The 20,255-nt window shown below is 47.7% G+C and overlaps 2 protein-coding genes across 2 annotated transcripts in view; both read right to left on the bottom strand.

The window, feature by feature from the left end:
* Window positions 1-20,255, bottom strand: part of LOC146353374 (synaptonemal complex central element protein 1-like) — a 615,017-nt gene that overhangs the window by 369,276 nt on the left and 225,486 nt on the right. The window lies entirely within an intron of this gene.
* LOC146353381 (uncharacterized) overlaps window positions 3,818-20,255 on the bottom strand; it is a 40,044-nt gene continuing 23,606 nt past the window's right edge. Inside the window, exons 11-22 of the mRNA XM_084832674.1 lie at window positions 19,495-19,648; window positions 17,729-17,940; window positions 15,327-15,444; window positions 13,510-13,715; window positions 12,122-12,239; window positions 9,567-9,736; window positions 9,040-9,113; window positions 8,483-8,610; window positions 6,816-7,005; window positions 6,151-6,289; window positions 5,365-5,461; window positions 3,818-4,030 (exon numbers count right to left, since the gene is read on the bottom strand). Coding sequence (XP_084688800.1) covers window positions 3,948-4,030; window positions 5,365-5,461; window positions 6,151-6,289; window positions 6,816-7,005; window positions 8,483-8,610; window positions 9,040-9,113; window positions 9,567-9,736; window positions 12,122-12,239; window positions 13,510-13,715; window positions 15,327-15,444; window positions 17,729-17,940; window positions 19,495-19,648 — 1,689 coding nt within the window. The 3' untranslated portion in view covers window positions 3,818-3,947. The remainder of the gene's footprint in view (window positions 4,031-5,364; window positions 5,462-6,150; window positions 6,290-6,815; window positions 7,006-8,482; window positions 8,611-9,039; window positions 9,114-9,566; window positions 9,737-12,121; window positions 12,240-13,509; window positions 13,716-15,326; window positions 15,445-17,728; window positions 17,941-19,494; window positions 19,649-20,255) is intronic.

The raw sequence follows: 20,255 nt of genomic DNA, 5'->3' as shown, positions 1-20,255 counted from the left end.
CCTGTAGCATATTGCAAACACCGTGGTTGGAAGAAACCAAGATCCGTTACTTTAGCAGTTCTGTGGAATTTGGAATATTCTAGCAAGTGCTAGAAGTAGTTTAAGGGAGAGTGACGGGGGAGTTCAGGGTTGTGCGGGGATAATAGCTAAAATAAACAAGGATTTGTTTTCTACAGCACAGATGCTTAACCTTGGTCCCTTTGGGTTTAAAAACGTCTAAAAAAAGTTTGACTGTGCATGCACCTCTTGTAGCACTAAAACCACTACCGCAGCTGGTAGCAATTCTCTCATAGGATATAGTCCAAATTACTGGTGGAGAGGAAGCATGATAGCAGTGGACCAAAACTTGCAGCTTTCTAACTGCTTTGCTGAGTGCGTTTTAGGCGGTTTGTTAAGGAGTAAAGTATAAGTTGTAGTGTGTTGAGTCATTTCTACCTTCAAAAAGCATACTCAATAGTCTGCCATGGAGCTCCTGTTAAGCTGCATAGGATTCTTGAGCATGGTTTAGGTTGCACTTTCAGTTCATTCACTGGCCAGCTACCCATCCTCCTGTGCATTTGCAAGGGAACCTTAGTGTGAACAAGCTGTCAGGGAATTGTCTACCACAACTGACCACCTCAGGCTGCAAAGGCATCCAGTAGTTGATGACCACCCTGCTAAACGCATTCCATCCAGGCCTGAAGTCAAGGATAGGGGGGGCCCTCCAGGGATGTTTTCAACTTTCATTTCTACAAAGACATGCTATACCTGTATGAAAGACATACTGACAGTAAGACAAACCTATTCACTTCCAGTGCTCTAGCAAACACATATACAAACACATATACAAACATATATACAAACACTGGCACAATTTTAAAACAACGACGGGGGTTTGAGTGGTGTTGCTATCACCATAATACATCTGGTAGTGAGCCTGACCAAACCAGTGATTCAGCAAGCTCCTCTGGTACTTTCTATATTTTTAGCTGTTTAGCAACTACGCCAATGCAACTATGGTCTCCTATAAATCACAACTCAACCTAGCTGCTTGTAAATGCTAAACAGGCACGCTTCTAGCCCTCATGTAATGAAGAGGACCACCCAAGCTTTGGGTAAAATATAAGCTTAAAAAAAATTAGAAGCATGAGCCTGCTGTGTCATTCGTTTGCTTCAGCTTTGGTCTGAAGCAAAGTAGGGCAGAGTGAGCTATTTCAGGTAGATGAGCATAAGTCATATGGGAGCACAACACGCACGCACATGAAGTGCTTAAATCTTTGGTAACTCCTTGCAGATCAGATTCTGTAAAGGTGCTAAACACTGAGAAGTGAACTCCTAGTGATTTTTGTCGAGTGAAATATCTTCCTTGTGTCATTGCGCCTATTTCTTTAGCTAACTTGTTACAGGCAAGCCACTCTTTTACAGTGCCTAGCTTTTGAGGGATTTAATAGGTTATCCTCTCAGGCTCCAATACCCCATACACACCTTACATGGTGATTCTATTCCTGAGACTGCCTAATTAAGTGCTTTTTCAGCCACTGAGTATTATAGGGATGGGCATGTTAAAAAGAGCATCTGGAACACTAGCACAGGTCACTAAAACACTATACTCATGAATACTACTGTTGATCTGGGGAGCTATACTCATACATTCGAAGAGAAGATGCTTAAGGGTTTTTTTTATTTATTTATTTGTGTGTTTCATTTCTATACCGCCCAGTAGCCTAAGGTCTCTGGGCGGTTCACAAAAATTAAAACCAAACACACAATAAAACAATTTAAAATATATAGAACATTAAAACCACAATATAACAATACAACCACAATAAAATCTAGCAGCAGTGCAGGAGTTTAAAATACAGATTTAAAACAGCAAAGATAAAAATTTAGAAAGCTAAAATGCCTGGGAAAATAAAAAGGTCTTCACCTGGCGCCGAAAGGAATACAATGTAGGCGCCAGGCGAACCTCACTAAGGAGCTCATTCCAGAGCCGGGGTGCCACAGCAGAAAAAGCCCTCCTCCTAGTAGCCACCCGCCTCACTTCCTTTGGCAGGGGCTCACGGAGAAGGGCTGCTGACGATGATCTTAAGGTCCGGGCAGGCACATATGGGAGGAGGCGATCCTTCAGGTAACCTGGCCCCAAGCCGTTAAGGGCTTTGAATGTTAACACCAGCACTTTGAATCGGGCCCGGAAATGGACTGGCAGCCAGTGCAGCTGGAAAAGTACTGGCGTAATATGAGCTCGCAGGCCAGTCCCTGTTAACAATCTTGCTGCCCTATTTTGGACCAGCTGAAGTTTCCGGACCGTTTTCAAAGGCAGCCCCACGTATAACGCATTGCAGTAATCCAGACGAGAAGTTATCAGAGCATGGAAGACTGTAGCTAGGCTATCTCTGTCCAGATAAGGGCGTAGTTGGTATACCAGCCTAAGCTGATAAAAAGTGCTCCGTGCCACTGAGTTCACCTGTGCCTCAAGTGACAGTTCTGGATCCAAGAGCACCCCCAAACTACGAACGTGATCCTTTAGGGGGAGTGCATCCCCCTCCAGAACAGGTTGAATATCACCTAGCCGGGCAGACGAACCACCCACTAACAGTACCAGTTAAGGTTAGCATAAAGCTGTTTCCCAGTCATAAATACACTGATTTACCCCTGGATGTAGGGGAGGCATGGGATTTTTGTCTTTAGGTGTGCAGTTTGTTACATGGTGGGGAAGTGTAGCTTTTAACCATGCATGATTAGAGTAAGAATGGCTATGGGGGGCAGCGGGGAGGATCAAGGATAGATTAGACTTATGCTAATATTTAGGAAAACTAGTGTTAGAATGCAGAAGCTACAGAGCATGGAGAGCAGGTATTTATCTACGGTTGGATCCAGGTTTATACTGGATCAAGTGTGCTGGTGGAAGTGGACTTTGCCACCCGCTCCTTCCCAGGACACCCCCTCCAGCCCCCTGAAAGTGCTATGTAGAAAGTCAGGAGACCCTGCTGAATGGGGTATGCTGTGGTAGGGAGGAAGCGATCCCCCAAAATCAGGCAGAGGGATCTTCTGTGAGTGGAGATCCTGGATCCAACTCCTAATCTATAGATCACACTTCTATTCCACAGCTGAAGAGGGCTCAAGCTTTTGTTTCTGGCCTAGCTTTATTTGGTCTAATAGGCCAGGGCAGACTTGATTAGAATAGTAACAGTACTGTAGAATATGGAATATATGCATGATCATGGTATTTAGACACTGCTCACCTATATTTGTTGTCTACAAGTCAAAAGAGATTGGCCTGAAGTGGCAGTTAGGTATCTCGGCTGAATCTGTGCATCTATGATCTGTAACAAAATGTTACACTGCATGTGCAGTGGTAGTTTGGCGACCTTTGCTGCCTAGATCAGACCAATTAGGGTAGCTCTTCGCTACAGTATAGCATGCTTCTTGACCAGACATCCAGTCTCAACCACTATAGAAGTTAAACCATGTCTCTCCTCCTATCGTCCCCCTGCAATCCCTGTAGCTCAGGGTTATCAAATCAAGGATTTGGAATAGCTTTGCAGTTAGTGTAAAGCAAAATGATACAGACAATCCTGCCTCCTGGATCAAGCTTTGGAGCAAAGGTATGGTAGCACCTAAAAAAAGGCAAAGTTGCCTCTAAGCAAGATACCTAAATGAGGTATCTTTCAACTCCTACCTACCACCGTCCTTGAGTAGAAGACAGCAGTAGAGTCAACATACTAGTTCCAATATGGCATTTCTTAATAAAAATCTTGGGGCTTTTAGCTTGTCTCCTTCCCATCCTCAATTTACCCTTCCTCTACCCTTAAATGATTTTACAGACGAGCACAAGATCAAAGGTCTGAATGTGCCTATTGTAGGCCTTTATTGCACAAAATACACACAGCTGCAGCAGCCAGGAATAAATACCATTTGCCATTCCAGTGGCGACATGCTGCCACCAATCAAGTCCATTTACAAAATGCTTAGGTACGGTTCCTCCTTCCCATCACAATTGCTCCAGACGAGACGAATCCCTGTAGCTCCTTGGTGGAATCAGTGCTTCGGCCTAGAAAAAGGATGAACACAGAGATGCGGCAGTCTCCCCATATTCAGAGCCACAGCTTCCTAATCAGAAGAAATCTAGGGCCACCCCTGGTTACAGGATCACCCATGTAGATTTTTAATCCACTCTACTTCAGCATGCATTGAAGTTGGACTTTTTTTCCCATCCTAATTTAAATAGGGAAAGCACCCTATTCACTGGCACATCCTTATGGAGTTCAACATGTGCAACAAGCTTGAGCATGCGCAAGAGTGGTCGCTTGGGAAGTGCTTGGTTTCTAGGAGTGTAACCACTATTTCTAGTTTCACGAACTAATATAGTCTTGGACATGTCACTTAAGACACCTTTCTTGGAGTGTAGTAAAAGTCAGTATCTGCCTCTGCTGGAAAGTAATGAGAAGGTCAGTCAAGAGAGAGAACAAAAGCCTTTAACCTACAAAACAGGATGTTTATTATTACACAGATGGCAGGATGTAAGCAGGGGAGGCTGGTGGACCCGATTTCAGTGTGGCTATGATTCCATTCTGAGTTTTAGTTACAACCAGCCAGAAGTCTAAATAAGCTCTCCAAGGCGCTGGACCCATTTTGGGGATAGGGTCCAGCACCTTGGATAGCTCCTTTAGAGTCCTGGATGGCTGTAGCTAAAACCCAGAATAGAATCTTCTCCCCACTGAAATCAGATCCACCAGCCCCCCTTGGATGTAAGACACCTTCAAGCGGAAAGGAGTTTTTGCAGTTTTTGCAGAACAGCTTCATATGGCCATAGGTGTTTTGCAGGAGATGGCATGCTATGGCTCCCCTACAGACAAGTAGGAAATGCTCCCTAGAACGGCAAAGACATAGGCAAGTGCTCCCACACCAGCCTGGGCTCCTTCCTCTTGGCCAGGGGTGTTGAACCTCTTTCAGCCCAAGGGCTGAATCCCATTCCAGAGAAGCTCTGGGGGGGGGGGCTGCATTCCAGTGGTGGGCGTGGCCAAAGGAAAAAAGGGCCCAGCCAAAACACCAGCCTATTGTAGCTTAAAGCTCTTCCTGCCTGTCACTAAGCGTTAGGAGAGGCATTCCAGCCTTTTAGATGGGAGAAACCACAAACCATTGGCAGCTGGGGGAAAGGGGGTGTGGTCATCTGGGGAATCCCAAGTGGCTGGATTGGGACTCCAGGCAGGCCAGATTTGGCCCCCGGGCCTGACGTTCTGCACCCCTGCTCTGGGACCTAATGTCAGGTGGGGAGTGAAGCAGCACTGTGGCAATGGATTAGAAGGTATAAAATGTGCCAGGTTTGCTTGGGAGCTCCACTGCAAACCATCGGTATTAAAACCATCTACCTTAAAAGACATTTACCTGCTCTTTGCCTTCTGGGAATGCAGCGCCTGGCGCAGAGGGCATCAGAAGGTAGATAGCTGGAATCACATATTACTGCACTGCAGTGGACATAGATCTGAAGACCAAGGGGGGTGGGGGAGGAGAGGAAAATGCATCCTGCATTATAAAATAGCTGAGGAGGAAGCAAATTACTAGGTGGCAGGGATACTAGCAGTACTCTACCACCTCCATGGCCCCAGCCCGAGCGGAGCAGCTTGTGCCGAGGAAGGCAACATGGAAACTAGGAGTTCGACTAAATTCTGTTGAAAGACTTAAACTGAATGGCACCATTTAATTCCTAGCACAGCTCGGACACAACACAGCACTACAAGAAGACTCCATGTTAAAGTCACCTGAAGCCAACACGGCACAGCCATGAAAGCGGACTTCCCTACTGCCACACAGAACTCCCCCTTCAGGGAACACAAAGAAGGAACAAGAGAGCCAGTGGCGCCATCAGAGTAGGATGTTGGGGCAGAAGTGCAGAGCCCCATGCACCAGAATGAGCAGGGCCCCCAAATGCAGCAGGGCTGGCTGACCACATTTTGAAGTAATACGCATTACCATTTTTCAAAGCTCCCCCCCGCCCGCCGCCTTAATTTAGGGCGCAATCCTATGCATGTTTAGACAGAAAAAGAGTCCTACAACTCCCAGCATTCCCCAGCCAGCATTCCCCAGCACCCTAAGTACAAAGTCTAAAATTATCTAACCACACCACCGAAGACAACATGCTGCCATGCTGGGGCTGACAAGGGCACCTCTTACCTGCCCCCGAATTGCTTGGCTGTTCACCACGAATGTAAACATTTTCACTTCAAACCGCTTCAAGTGTGTAGGGAATGGGACAGAGCCACTGGGGACCCCGTGGAATGTGGTTCGATGTGAGTCCTCCGTGTTCTCGCAACTTGTTAAAAAGAAAAAGAAGCAGAGAAGCTATGAAGCCCAGCCCAGCCCAGGTTAGCATGTCAGGACAGGACCATACAGCACGGTCTAGAAGTGCCATTGAATGAGATGCTAATGCAACCTGAAACTCTGCATCAAGCAAAGCTGAAGTCTGTGACTCATGGATGAGGCACAGTTAGGCTACTCGAGGAGAACACAGCTCCAAGGCGTCCCCTGGCTTTTGAAGCTTTACCAAGGATTCCCCACACACTTCAAGGTGTGGACAGTTGAGGGAATTTCTGCAGCCAGTACTAAGTTTCCTGCTCCGTTCTGCCTTCCACCATGTTTACAGAAGCTTATCCAGCCCTAGGCACAACCTGACAGCACTGTTCCACTGTGGCCATGCCAAAATGCTGCTTCACTCGTAGCATGAGCATTTCAGTTCAGGTGGCAAGCATCCTCCCACACTTAGAAATTGGGGGACAGAATACATGGGGCTTTACTCATCAGCCACTTAGGCCTGGGTCGCAGAATGCATGGAGTGTTACCTGTCAACCACTATATGCCATTGTGGAGAACTGTCCCTGTCCGATGATGCTGTGGCCCAACAGTCCGCCAAAAAGAGTTCCAGCTGAGGGTCTTGGCTGTGGAGAAGCTCTGCCTGGAAGTGGAGAGGTTCTCTAAGGTAGCGAGTCACTGGGTACTCTGTGTCCTGGTAGAAGTCACTGTAGGACTTATCTAGAGAGAGGGGGAAGTAAGTTAAAATCTTCTCGGTGGTATTTTACAGCAAGTAGTGTTCAAAAGAGAGCTGGCACTGGAGCAGTCTGCCTTCCCCAAACTGGTGCCCACCAGATTTGCTGAACTACAACTCCCATCAACCCCAAACTGCATGGTCAAAGGTCATGGGTTCTGGAGTTGTACTCTAAAATAACTGCAGGACACCAAGTTGGGGAAATCTGATCTGTGTCAATGCTCTTGCCTCTCCCACTAGATTTTCCTTTTCAGTACAAGAATATTATGCTAGCACAATGCAAGAGGCATTTCTAAGTTAGGCCCAGATAGAAATGACTAGAGCTAGGGCTTATGAAGGCAAGCTCTTAGAACCTGGAACGGGGGAGACATTTGTTCAGTTCGCAGTTTAATGCAAATTTACCCAATTTTGCACTTCTAAATCAATATGCAAACCAAAACTCCAGTTATCTTTCATAAATTTTTAGTCCTCCAAATTTTGTAAAGGAGTTCTCCTCCCAAAAAAATCTGCAATAATGTTTGTGAAAATAACATCCAAAAATGCATTACATTAGGAAAATTCCATGAGTATATTAGGCAAAAATGTGTACAAACACCCATGTATTAGAAGAAATTGGAACACTTCCAAATTCCAGCTCTCTGCTTCATGGGTAATACCAAAACAGTTTGAACACTCTCAACAAGGCCAAGGGAGCATGGCAAATGGGCTAGGGCTCGTTCAGAAGCAGTTGAGACCCCCATCTATCCCATTCAGGTTTCACGCTACAACTACAACAACAGAGAACTGCATAGTGAGCTATTAATTGGTGCCCTGTGCCATGGTCCGTTACTAACTAGGATTGTAATATTTAAAATTGGTTAGCTCAGATCTGCTGCTGCCTTTTTAAAAAAACTAATTTTTAAAATCAATTTAAAATACAAATGCTGATTAAAATTGCAGATGGCTAGCACCATCTCACATGCGAGGAAGGCCTCTAAGAGAGTGGGGTTGAACCTAAAGCCTGGGGGCAAAATCTGGCCTTCCAAGGTTCCCCAGTTGGCAATGCCCCCTTCCCCATGCCCCACCCCCTTGGCCCCAGATTGCTGACCATTTGGTGATGTCACAGCTTTTGTGCAGTTCCCCGTCTCCTCCATTCTAAAAGGCTGAAATGCCTCTCCTAAGGCTTAGTTACTGGGAGTAAGGGCTTTCAGCTAAAATATCCTGGTATTTTTGGCCCTGCCCTTTTGGTCACTCCCCCTTTGCCTTTGGCCCCGCCCACCCCTGGAATGCAGCCCCCGAGAGCTTCTCCAAAATAGAATTTGGCCCGTGGGCTGGAAAAGGTTCAACACACCTGCTCCAAGCCAATACTTGTACAGCAGATGGGCATCTAGGTTTGAATATATGTCTGGCTTCATAATGAACTATAACCAATGATTAAAGCTTGAGTTGCAGACACACACACTGCAGATGGTCCCCACACCTTACCTCTGGCCAACTTCAGGGCAAGTGCCAGCAGCCCAATCCCAGGCAGGATGCTTGGTGATGGCGCTTCTACAGGACTATACCGGAGCAAGAGGGCATCACCGATGAAGTATTGGCAAGCGCACTTCAACCTTAAACAAAAAAAAAGAAGGATACAAGCATTGCCAGTGAGAGAAGTCTATTGTTACCCATCCTGCCAACAAGAGTTCGAGGATATAGCCACATCTTTTCAGTGTTTTTAAGGCTGAGGCAGGGGGCGGGGTACACACGCGCACGCGCACACACACACACCACCACATGAGTGTCATCTTTCCATGCTTAAAGGCACAGCACAGCTGCTGTCAGAAGGACAAGCCTGCCTAGGAGAGATCCCCATGTTTGGGCCAGGAACACCCTGTTGCATCACACTGATTCCATTTGGGCCTTGCACTGTTCGTTTTAGAGCAGCGTTCAATACAGTGCTATAGCAGCCTGTCCTCTCACACAGATGGGCATCTATCTCCCACCAGATTTCAGAGCTTTTACGGTTTCTTCCCTTGTCCCAAGTCATGAATACTCACTGATAAACGGGTGCTGTTTGGCCCGTGACAAAGTACAGGACATCGTTTTCATAGGTCATGGTGGAATTTTCAAACTGCAGATGGATGACACAGTTAGAAAGGAGTTTCAAAGATGTTTAATCCCACCTTCCTCCAAGGAGCTCAAGGTAGCAGATGTTGTGCATTTCCCTCCCCTCTCCTTCATCCTCCCAACAACAACCCTGCAAGGGAGGGGAAATCAAGTGCCATTCAAGGAGAACATTCCTGGCTTCCCATTGCGCCCCAGCAGCTACTTCAACCCACGTTTTTGAGCTTGCCCTATTGCAGCCTTCCCCAATGTGGTGCCCTCCAGATGTTCTGGATTACAACTCCCAGCATTCCTGACCACTGGTGATTCTGCCTGAGGCTGATGGAAGACCAAAACATCTGGAGAGCCACAGGTGGGGGAAGCTGCCCGATTGGGTTGGTATAAGCCTTGCAGGAGCATCTATGTCTGCTACAGCAGCCTTTCCACACCCTCCAAGACAAAAGACGCAGCCGTTTCTCACCATGCGGGTTGTCCCGCAAGAGTTTACGCTGAAGATGAAGGTTGCTCCTTCCTCCGTCACCAAAGCTGGCCTGCAGCGCCTGTCTCGCAACACCAAACCAGAGGGCACCATGTCTGGGAGGCCAACCAGCTTCACAGCAGAGACCACCATGGTGCCGTTAGGCAGGCAGTCTGCAAGAGAGACACGGCTCACTCCAGGGCATCTGGTGGGCAACGGACGCCTTCCTCCACAGCTCTGGCCCAGCCCCAGCCCAGGCTGCACCATTGCTACCACCACACTTGGGGCGCTTCCAGACAGAAGGCTCCCGGGGCGCATCATTGCTTTTCCACCATAAACTACAAGTGGAAATGTAACCAACTTTCCAGACTCTTTGGGGATATTGCGCATCTTCTATGCATGCATCCTCCTGTGTTCTGTCTGCACAAGTGCCGTTAGTGCTACTTTTCCACCTGTAACAGGGCACTGTTTTGATGTGGGTAGCGCTTCACTGGGCAGCTGAACCTATCACTACTTTGCATCGCTTTGCAGCGGGCACCATTTTGAATCACCTTTAAAAAAAACCCTATCTTTTAAGTAGTGCTAAAAACATGGTTTGTTTGTTTATTTGTTTGTTTGTTTATTTATTTATAGTACAAATAGAAAACCTATCTCTTAAATGAAGTGTTAGAATGATATAGCCCTAATAAGTTATGTATAACATATACAATATAAAGATATACATGTGTGATTAAAAAAAAACACCTTTCTAGTCACTGCCATTTTAGCAGCGTGGTTCATAGAAGCTGGTGACTAGGAAGGGCTTTTTTAGATATATTTTCTTTAATTGCATCAGACAGGTATAGCATTATACTCCTGTCATACTAAATGTTTAGAAAGTAGTTTAGAAGAACCTTTCTAGTCACTTCCTCCATGAAGAACCTGGCAACAATAGCGGCGTCAGGAAAGGATTTTCTTCATATTTGTTGAAAAGAGTATAGGTTGCATTATAGGGTTCTAGTACTGTAACACTTCTGATTTAAGTGGTATTTTTGCTATTGGTTTTTTTTAAATTGCTCTGCATTTAATTTTTAATTTAGCCAGAGCAATGCTTCAGCACTACTTAAAAAAAATAGATACAAAACAAATGGGCGATAAAAATGGCACCCACCGCAAAGATACAGTGAATGGCTGCTGAGCTGCAACAGGTCACTGCCACAGCAAAACCACATGGAGCACAACTGACATGAGCATCTGTGGCAATGGCATTAGTCTCCCGCCCTTCCTGGGTGCTTCCAGATGGACGGCTCCCAGCACTACCCATCAGGAGCCTTGTGCAGCTATTCCAGCTTTTTTTTCTTAATAGATTTTCTGCTGTAAGGAAAAAAAAGACAGAACAAGTGGTGGGAAAACGGGAGGATTACAAATGGAGAATGACATCATGTGGACTCCTGTGAAATGCGAAAGAACAAGCCGTTGTGATTCCACAATAAACTCTTTTCTGGAAGAAGCCTTAGTTTTTAAACTAGACAGAAGGTGGGTGCAGCTAATCTACACTACAGACATGCAGGGTCTATGCAGGTTTAATCATGGCTTCACCCACGTATACTTTAAAACGGGTGGGCACACGTGCCCCCTATGGCTCTCCAGTGCAGCCCAACCTCACCCTGAAATTTCGGGTACCCAAAAACATTGAAAGGCATCTATAGCTGCTATGAAGCACTGGAAGGGTAAAAGCTAGCTTGCAAACATGCCAGCTTTAACCCTTTTGGTGATCTGTAGCTGCTATAGACAGCATTTTGTTTTTATTTATCTTTTATTTCCTCCTCAGTTTCAGTACCAGCTGGGGGAGGGTGTGGCCCACAGGGCAGTCTGAGGGGGCCAAAATGGCCCCCAGACCTCCTGAAGTTTCCCAACCCTGCTTTAAGAGTTTGTCAAGGGAGCCAAGAATCCTTTTGGAAGATATTTTACCCCCCCCCATGCTGAACCACAAATTATCAGGGGTTTCTTCAGAAGAGGGATTGTCATTAGAGATGCAGATCCAGTTGACACATAATCGCAGCAAATCGTGGATTTATTATTCCACAATTTGCCACCGTGCGTGCCAGGCACATACTACAGACATTTTTAATATTCAACTCCCGACTGGAGCTTGCTCCATGACAACCAAACCTAGATAGCATGAGTTAATTGTGGGCTAAGCAACACATAGTTAACATATGATTAGTTGTTAGACTAACTGTGGGTTGTTTAACCCACAATTAACCCACATCTTCTGGGTTCAGCAAATGTGCAATGTGGCAAATTGTGGGTTAATTAACCCACAATTTTCTGCTGTTACATGTGAATGGGGCTTATACTGAGGTTGGAAGGAGAAATGTAAGAGAGTACATAATAAGAATGGGGATGTCTGTGGTGCAAGCTAGTTTGAAAAGGGGATACTCCAAGTCTGAAGTTGTTGGCTTCTATCGATTGGACTTGACACCTCACCATTTGCTCAGGTTCTCCCAGGAGGAAGGGCTGGTCCCCTGGGCACTCTCACACAGGAATGAGAGGGTGAGATGAGGGGGACATCTTACCAATGAGGTCTTTTGGAGAGAAGGTGCAGGTAATGGCAAAGTCTATCATTTCTGCTTCGGTGAGACGATCCTTCAGATCCAACTGGAAAGTAGCCACGATCCCAGAAGAGCCTATTTCCTAGAAGACAAGAGGGGACCAAGTTAGCTGCAGAAGTTCAGGGCTTGCTGCACTGGTAGGCTTAGACGAGCCCACACTCTACACCTCTCAGCCCCAAAATGGTGGCCCCACAACCATCACTCGTCTGCTTGCCACCTTGATTTCCATCCCACCCCCTCTGGAGAAAAAGTCAAGTGGAAATAGAAAGCACCTTTTAAACAAGCCTTCGCCAACCTGGTGCCCTCCAGATGTTTTGGACTTCAACTCCCATCAGCCCAACACCGTGGCCAATGATCAGGAATGCTCGAAGTTGTAGTCCATAAGATCTGGAGGACATCATGCTGGGGAAGGCTGTTTCAGGTATGTTTTGGCTTGGGAGGGGGAAGAACACTCCTAGAACCAATGCAGCAGAGTTGGGCCCCTGCCTAGGTCCAGACCAGTTTTGGGGGGGCCATTGACCTTGCCACAACCTTTGTTACAGGGAAGGATACTCCTGAAAAGTCTCATTTCAGGCAGAGCACCAACAAGGTTGAAAACTCTCCCATCTCCTGGTCTGTAAACACTCAGAAGCGTTTACATGTGTCAGTGCAGAGGAACTTGCCCCAATAGCTTGGACTCTGCCCCAGGACCTTACTTCAAGCCTTAGATGGGCCTCACAAAGAGAGACAAGAAGTTTGGGTGGCAATTCAGGTCAGTTCTCTGTAATGATCAAGAGTTATTCAGTGATCCTTCCTTAGTATTAAGGAGCCTTGACGAGCCAAGTTACATTTTAAGCTGTTTCTCATTTCTCTAGCCTGTTTTTGGACCCAGAAGGGCTACATTCTCCACCATAATTCAGCAGGTCTCAAGGGCCTGTTCTGGAATGTCGCCAAGACTGCAAGCAGGTAGTGCAGCTAAATTTGGCAGGAGGAGGCATGAGTTGCCCAAGTACAGCATACATCCTTTTGTTGAAGCCAAGGCAGTTGCAGTTTTGGGATCCATTTCTACCGGAGCACATTAAATAGCGTATAGAACAAGAGCAGCCTTCCCAAGCCTGGTGCCCTCCAAATGATTTGAGCGACAGCTCCCATCAGCCCCAGCCATTGGCCACGGAGGATGGGAGTTGTGCCCTCCGGATGTTTTGGCCTACCAGATTGGGGAAGGCTAAAATAGAGTGTGGGACTGAGACCGGAGCCCCTGGGGAGCAGCTGTCCAAGATAGTGGGGAAGATTGCTCCCCTCACCACCCCCCTTAGGGCCACTCCCTGCTACTCCTCCTTCGGTGGTTGTCCAACCCAAGCCTCTTCCCTTACCTCAACGGCCACATGGGTGGCATGCCTGGGCACCCTCAGGGCCAAGTGCGTCCCGTTGTCCTGCAGTGTGTAGCCCAGCCTCTGCGCTGTCTCCTGAGTCAAGAGCATGTCCCCCACAGAGGGCAGCCAGTCCTGGTCCACATTGCCACGTTTCACCACTAAGTAGAGTGCTTGATCATCACAGAACCCCTCCGCCCGGGGCAGCACTGTACAAGAGGCAGTGGCGGCAGTAAGAGCAGCACTTTTAAGTCTAGGAACCCTGCCCGGTCACCTCGTCCCCACCCATTGAACTGCACTACTACCACTTGCCAGCCAGTTGAGTATCAGACACTGCCAATTCCCTCAGACAGTAATATCAGCACAACAGTGGTGCTGAAGATAGCCGGTGTAAGGCAGTTGCCAAGGCTCAGACACAGTTATGGGCCTAGTATTAGTGCTGCTCCCTTAATGGTACAAGTGGATGGAAGCATATAATCTCAACCGGCTTTGGGCCTAGCTGGGCTGGATGCAGATGGTATGTCCTAGCGTTCACCTGGTCTGGAGCACATTGGTGGCCTTTCCTGGCCACACTTCACCATAGTAAAGGCTCTTTGCTGGAGGGCCTAGAAAGCTACAGAGCTGCCTGTGAGGTTCTCAAGTAGGATGTGGGCCAAAGCAGGCATTATTTTAAAGAGGTCAGAAGCAGCCATATCATTTGTTTTTGTTTTACTCTAGTATAAACAGAGAGCCCCCATTGAGGATTGGGACCTTAACATGGGTGGGGGGATTACATGGCTTTAAATCAACCCCAACCTGCTGCAATCCTGATCAGGATAGGGAGAGACACACCTGCAATTTATACTGCAAAATAGTAGCACATTTGGTTAAATTGGTCACTATTTTGCACTATAAAGTGCAGGCACGGCCTCCCAATCCGGATCACAGGGAGTGGGGAGGATTAAAGTCCCCCATGCTAGAGCCCCGATCCAGATCAGCGCCCCTGTGGTTACACTACAGTAACAAACAAAAGATGCAGTAAGTAGTTACTTTAAAGTAACGTCTGCTTTGGCCCATCGTGTAGTTGCAACCAAGCATGTTTACTTGAGATATGGTCCACTTGGTTAAAAGCATTATTACTGTAGGATCAGAGCAAGTCAGACAGCCAAGAGGGTCACCCATTCCCACCTTACCCGAGGAGAGCCTTCCCCAACAGGGTGCTCTTCAGATGGGTTGGCCTACAACTCCCATTTGGCTGTGCTGGCTGGGTTGATGGGAGTTGTAGTCCAACACATCTGGTGGGTACCTGGTTGGGGAGGTGTGGGTTACTCCTGGCATTCATTCCAGGAGTCCATAGAAGTATTCCAGTTACGTTCAAAACCCCACAGAACTCCAGATTACACAGGTATCGCAATTTTCTGCCAGAGGTGCTCAGGAGAGAGTCACAAGTGTTCTCCTGCCTTCATTTTATCCTTCCAAGAACACTTCTGGGTAGGTTGAGCCAAGAGAATAACATGACCCCACTACACCAGCCAACATTTTTTATTATTAAGAAATACAAATGGTTACCTAGACCTTGGTATCACTTCTCCTTTTAGCCAGATGTGCCAAGTGATTAATTCATTGCTTGGTACAGCTCCTTTTACAAAAAATAATAATCCAGCAGCACTAGCTAAGTAGCGATACTAGCTATGACCCTCCTACCTCAACAGAGTAATTTCCAAGATGCTAGATATCAGGGGATGTGCCTATGTCTTGAACCTTTCACTTGTCATTTCCACCCATTTTGCTTTGTGTATCCATAAGGGTGGGGAATGCCACCCTTAACCTATCCAACTCACCTGCATCCTTGACCAGGGCAGACAGAGGGACTGGGACATCAAAGGTGTCTCCCTGAGGAATTACACTGAATCCCAGTATGGGACAGATGGTGTAGTTTCGGATGTTATCCGGCACATACTGGGAAAAGGGGCGGGGGAGGGGAGAAACTTCGGTTAACCAAACGTAAGAGTCACAGTGCTCCTAGTTTCCACCACCATCACCCACAGTGGGGGTCCCCAACATTTTCCAGCTGGTGGGCAAAATTGAGAGAATTTTGGAATCCTGAGAGAGTGCTGAGGGATTTTTATAAAATGGCTGCCATAGGGGACAGGGGTGGCTTACCCATTCACAAAATGACTTCTATGGTAGGTGTGGACAGCCACAAAACACCCATTTCCTGAAAGCAAACTGGCATGGCTAAAAGAAAAGTAGTGTGTCCAAGAACCTAAGTATAAGGTAGAAGTATGGTCTGAGGCCCAAGACACAAAAACTTTTCTGAACCCCAGTTTTCTACTCCCTTACCCATTTCACAGCAGGCAAATGAATGAGCCTCCAAGACAAGTAGCTTGGCAAAGAAATTGAGTAGAAGGCAGAGATAGAGTTTGAGTCCCAATACCAAATCATATTTGCCACCACACAAGAAGATACCCATTTCACAGAAGGCAAACTGGTGATGCTCAGAGGAAAATGAACCCAGCACACTAAAGTAAACAAGCAAGTCCTCTCACTGACTCAGTCAAAATAATCCACTTCCCTCACCGCCATCCCCTTTTTGTTGTTATGGGCAATTAGGCAATGCTTTAAAAAGAAGTGTTGGGCTCTACCCACCTGCCATTTTATTTTCTAAAAATCCCTCTGGGGCCCACATGGGCATAGAGGCATTCTTGGAAATAAAGAAGCATAAGGCCAGTGCATTGCTTTGCAACATGCCAGCCTTCCAGTAAAAAAAAACAAAACACAACCCATACTTTACAAAAAATCTTTAAAAAATAATCATGAGAGGCAGGGGAGCCCGGAGGGTACCATGGGAGATGTCCACAGGTGCCACATTGGAGAACTCAGGCTCAGAGGATAACGGTTGAAGGGAGATGGTGCATATAAGGGTTGTGCTCATACAGCCCAGTTAGAGGCCTGTACTGTTCATAACCCACAAACCATGCGTTATGGCCTACTTGGCAGGCCCAGGTAAGTGGAGAGCCACAAATCCATTGACAAAGCTTCCAATGGGACACTACAACATAGCTGGTGGGCTGCATTCAGGGTCACACAAACTGTTTAGACCAGGTCTTGGGGGAATGGCACTTCTAATCCTGTTTACATCGTGCTTTCGCCCACCGTAACATTAGCATGCCCCTGCCTCAAGGACCTTATCACCTGATTTTTGTAGGGACAGGGTAACTTGTTTTAAATACTCTTGACAGGAAGCCACATATTCTACCCCCCAGGGCTCACCAATTGATTGTCATGTTCCTCTGCCTATAAGCCTTGGAGTCAGGGGAAACAGCCTTTTCTAAAGGGCCTTACATGCAGCACCCTCTCCCATTAAGACCTTGCCCCCAACATGTCTCCATTCAGTTGCAGCAGCCTTCCCAAACCTGGTGCCCTCCAGATGTTTTGGACTTCAACTCCCATCAGCCCCAGCCAGCATGGCTAATGATCAGGAACGCTGAGAGTTGAAGTCGAGAATATCTGGAGGGCACCAGGTTGGGGAAGGCTGAGTTATAGGGTGGCTAAGGGAGATATTTGAGCTGCAGTAGGGTGTCTCATTTCTCCTAGGAAGTGGGAAAGGAGAATCCATCTTTTGAAGGAGAGTCCTCGAGCTAGACCTTTGCAGAGACTGGTCCAGCCAAAATTGGTTACCTAGTTCAGATGAAATAAGGATGGGCAATTGAAGTACTTTTTGAATACTTAAGGGAGCAATCCTATGCAGGTTTAGAGAGAAAAAAGGCATACTAATCCCAGCATTCCCTAGCCAGCTATGCTGGGAGTTGGAGAACTTTTTCCCCCCTGTCTAAACCTGCATAAGATTGAGCCTTAACACAGCTTTCCCTAGCCTGGTGCCCTCCAGCTGTGCTGGACTACCACTCCCAACATTCCTAGCCAGCATGGCTCATGTAGTCCAACACATCTGGAGGGCACCAGGCTGCAGAAGGTTTAACATTATGAATTGCCAACTCTGATGTAAGTGGGGGTTTCTCCCCCACTTGAGAAAAGGAGAAGGGTAGAGCACAGCAACAGGACAAAGGAGAGGCAACAGAAAGGAAGCAGCCAAGGTGAAGAGGCTCTATTTTTGGAGCTGAAAAGACCATTGCTTCTCAGCCAACCCACAGTATTCCACTGGGTGGAATTGATTTTTTTACATTTGGGTCAAGAGCGCCCCGGGAGCCGCCAGACCCTCGGTGGTGGCTTACGGCAGCCTCACCTGCTTCTCGACTCCTGGGGCATCAAAAGGGACCTGCAGCACATACTCTTTGCTGCCACTGGGGTGCCTGATCTCAGAGATGGTGTAGCCCTGCTTCTCAGCCTCTGACAGTGGCAAGGGCCCCAGTTCGTCCACCGTCACTGTGACCAGCTCTACGTCGGGCAAGAAGGTTCCAATGGTTGCGTTGAAGAGCTGGAGGGGGATATTAGTATCTGCACAGGAGAAGCGACAGCTCAAATCAAATAGAAATGGAAAGCCCAAGACAGCCTTCCACAACCGGGCACCCTGCAGATGTGTCGAGACCGCAACTCCCACAATTCCCAGCCAGCATGGAGGGTGCTGGGTTGGAGAAGGCGGCCCTAAAACCCTGTCATTAAGCCAATCTCTTCTCAGATCTTCTTCACCTGCTCCACCAACAAGCCCCTTCTGCTCCATGCTAGCATATGTAGACTAGGAACATCGGAAGCTGCCTTACACAGAGTCAGACCCTGGGTTCATCTAGCCCAGTATTGTCAACACTGACTGGCAGCAGGGGCTCTCCAGGGTTTCGGGCAGGGATTCTTCCAGTCCTGCTGGAGATGCTGGAGACTGAACTGGGGATTTTCTGCATGTAAAGCAAGGGCTCTACCACTAAGCCACGGCCCCTCCCATTATCGTCAATACTTTCTCAAAGGCACTGCCTCTGCCAATATTTTCATATTCAGGAAGCCCCATCCTTCCTACAACACATTTGCGCCCAAGTCCTCAGTATGGCAGGAACAAGATGGCACCACTTCTTGGTCCATCAGCTAGCAGGAAAGGCTGTAGCCTACGAGGGTGGGGGCAAATCAAGTTCCGAGGACAGAAGACCCTGGAAAAGGGTCACATGAGGGGCGGGGCCTCCACCCTTGGTCCCAGGGCATTGCTAGGCACTTGAAAGATGCAGGGCCCAGGCCTTTAGGACACAATTCTGCATAAAATGTGCATATGCTAAAGTATATCTACCCATGCAAATTTAGAAATAATTAGATCAAGAGGAGCCATACCACATACACACACAGCAGGATCTAACACATGGTACCTGGAAAAGGACCTTCTGCCCAGATTACTGTGTTCCTAAAAGATTTTTTTTTAAAACATTCCCTCCCCAATTCTTTCTCTGTCCCTTCCCCATCTTCTTTTACACACACAAACCCACCCACCCAGGACTTCTGGAGGAAAATTGCCCCCATTAAGTATGGGGGAAAAAAGATTCCCTTGGCATCCATGGAAGGTTTTCTTCTCAAATCTTAATTGACATGCGGGATGGGTATGGGTGTAAACCCTTCCCTTCACCACCATCATCCCTCTGGAAATCGACCCCTGCATGGCCATTAAGCTGTGAAAAAACACTTTCCATTGGCGTCAATGGATCTACTCTGGGGAATAGACCTGGGGATAGGGCCACAGCCTAGCACTGCCCCTGCTTGGTGCCCAAATGCCCCCTACTGCACACAGCAATGGGAGGAGCGGTGGCACCCCGGGTGAGCCACACAAGTCTGTGCGCCCTTGACAAGCTTATGATGCTCCCTATGTAGTCATGCTCTGCCACCAGCTAGGATGTAGGAGGCATTGATCCATGCCATGCCAGACTTGATCTTGCTGGAATCGTGGGCTTCTCTCTTGACATACATACCCCCACCACATAAATATCTGGACAGTTGTCTGTGGGGCAGCCTACTCTCTGCCCTCAAGGACCATGGTTTCCACAACTCTTACACGATTTTTCTTTCACAATGAACACTCACAGTCTGTCACTGTCACTGGCACTAGCTGCAGAGGGGTGTTGATCTCCTTCAGGATGGTGTGCTTCGTAACACCCCTCTTGTCGTCTGCCCACAGGTGCTCTACAAAGGGGCTGATCGTGTAGGCGGTTGCCAGTTTCCCAGAGACCACATAACTCTGGAGGGAAAAGACCAAAACAAGCCGCTGTCACTGAGGAGGCCCAATGCCAACACGGCACAGTGTGGCAAAAAGAATGGAAGCTCCTCAGTTCTCCTGGCATCCCACCCAGTTGGCGTTTTGACTGTAACACGTGTCCTTGCAGGCTCCAGAAAGTTTTCATGATCAGCCTTCTAATACGGGTGCGCTGTTGCGCACATTTAATCCAGCTTCAACTCTTCTTTGATGCTGCTGTTTTGGGTGGCAGCACGATCGAGGTGTTGTGTACAGCAGGGTTCAGGGGCTGTTTTATCCCCCAGGGGAACCGAACTTCATTCTGGCTCAGCCTCTGGCAGACCAAATGACAGGGGGAGCTCCCTCCAGAGGCCTCACCTCACCCCCAATGCAAGCCATTTCTCTGTCGAGAGAGCAGCAGGAGACCACTCCACCTCTCTCTGTGCAGAGAGGCAGGAACAATGGCTCCCATCTCCCTAATCTCTCCACGCAGAGAGGCAGGGGCTTCACCTGACCTGTGTCTTCCCCCATTGGGAGGGGGGATGCAGGGTGGGCAAAGCACTTAGTGTGCCCCTCCCAAGCAGTGCACACCGGGTGAGGCTGCCCAAGTCAT

This window comes from Heloderma suspectum, chromosome 2 (genome assembly GCF_057233095.1).
Source record: "Heloderma suspectum isolate Gila_16-S chromosome 2, 16-S_ref, whole genome shotgun sequence".
In the NCBI taxonomy this organism is placed as follows: Eukaryota; Metazoa; Chordata; class Lepidosauria; order Squamata; family Helodermatidae; genus Heloderma; species Heloderma suspectum.
The sequence above is the reverse complement of the archived record's forward strand: the minus strand, read 5'-3'. Positions and strand labels throughout refer to the sequence as shown.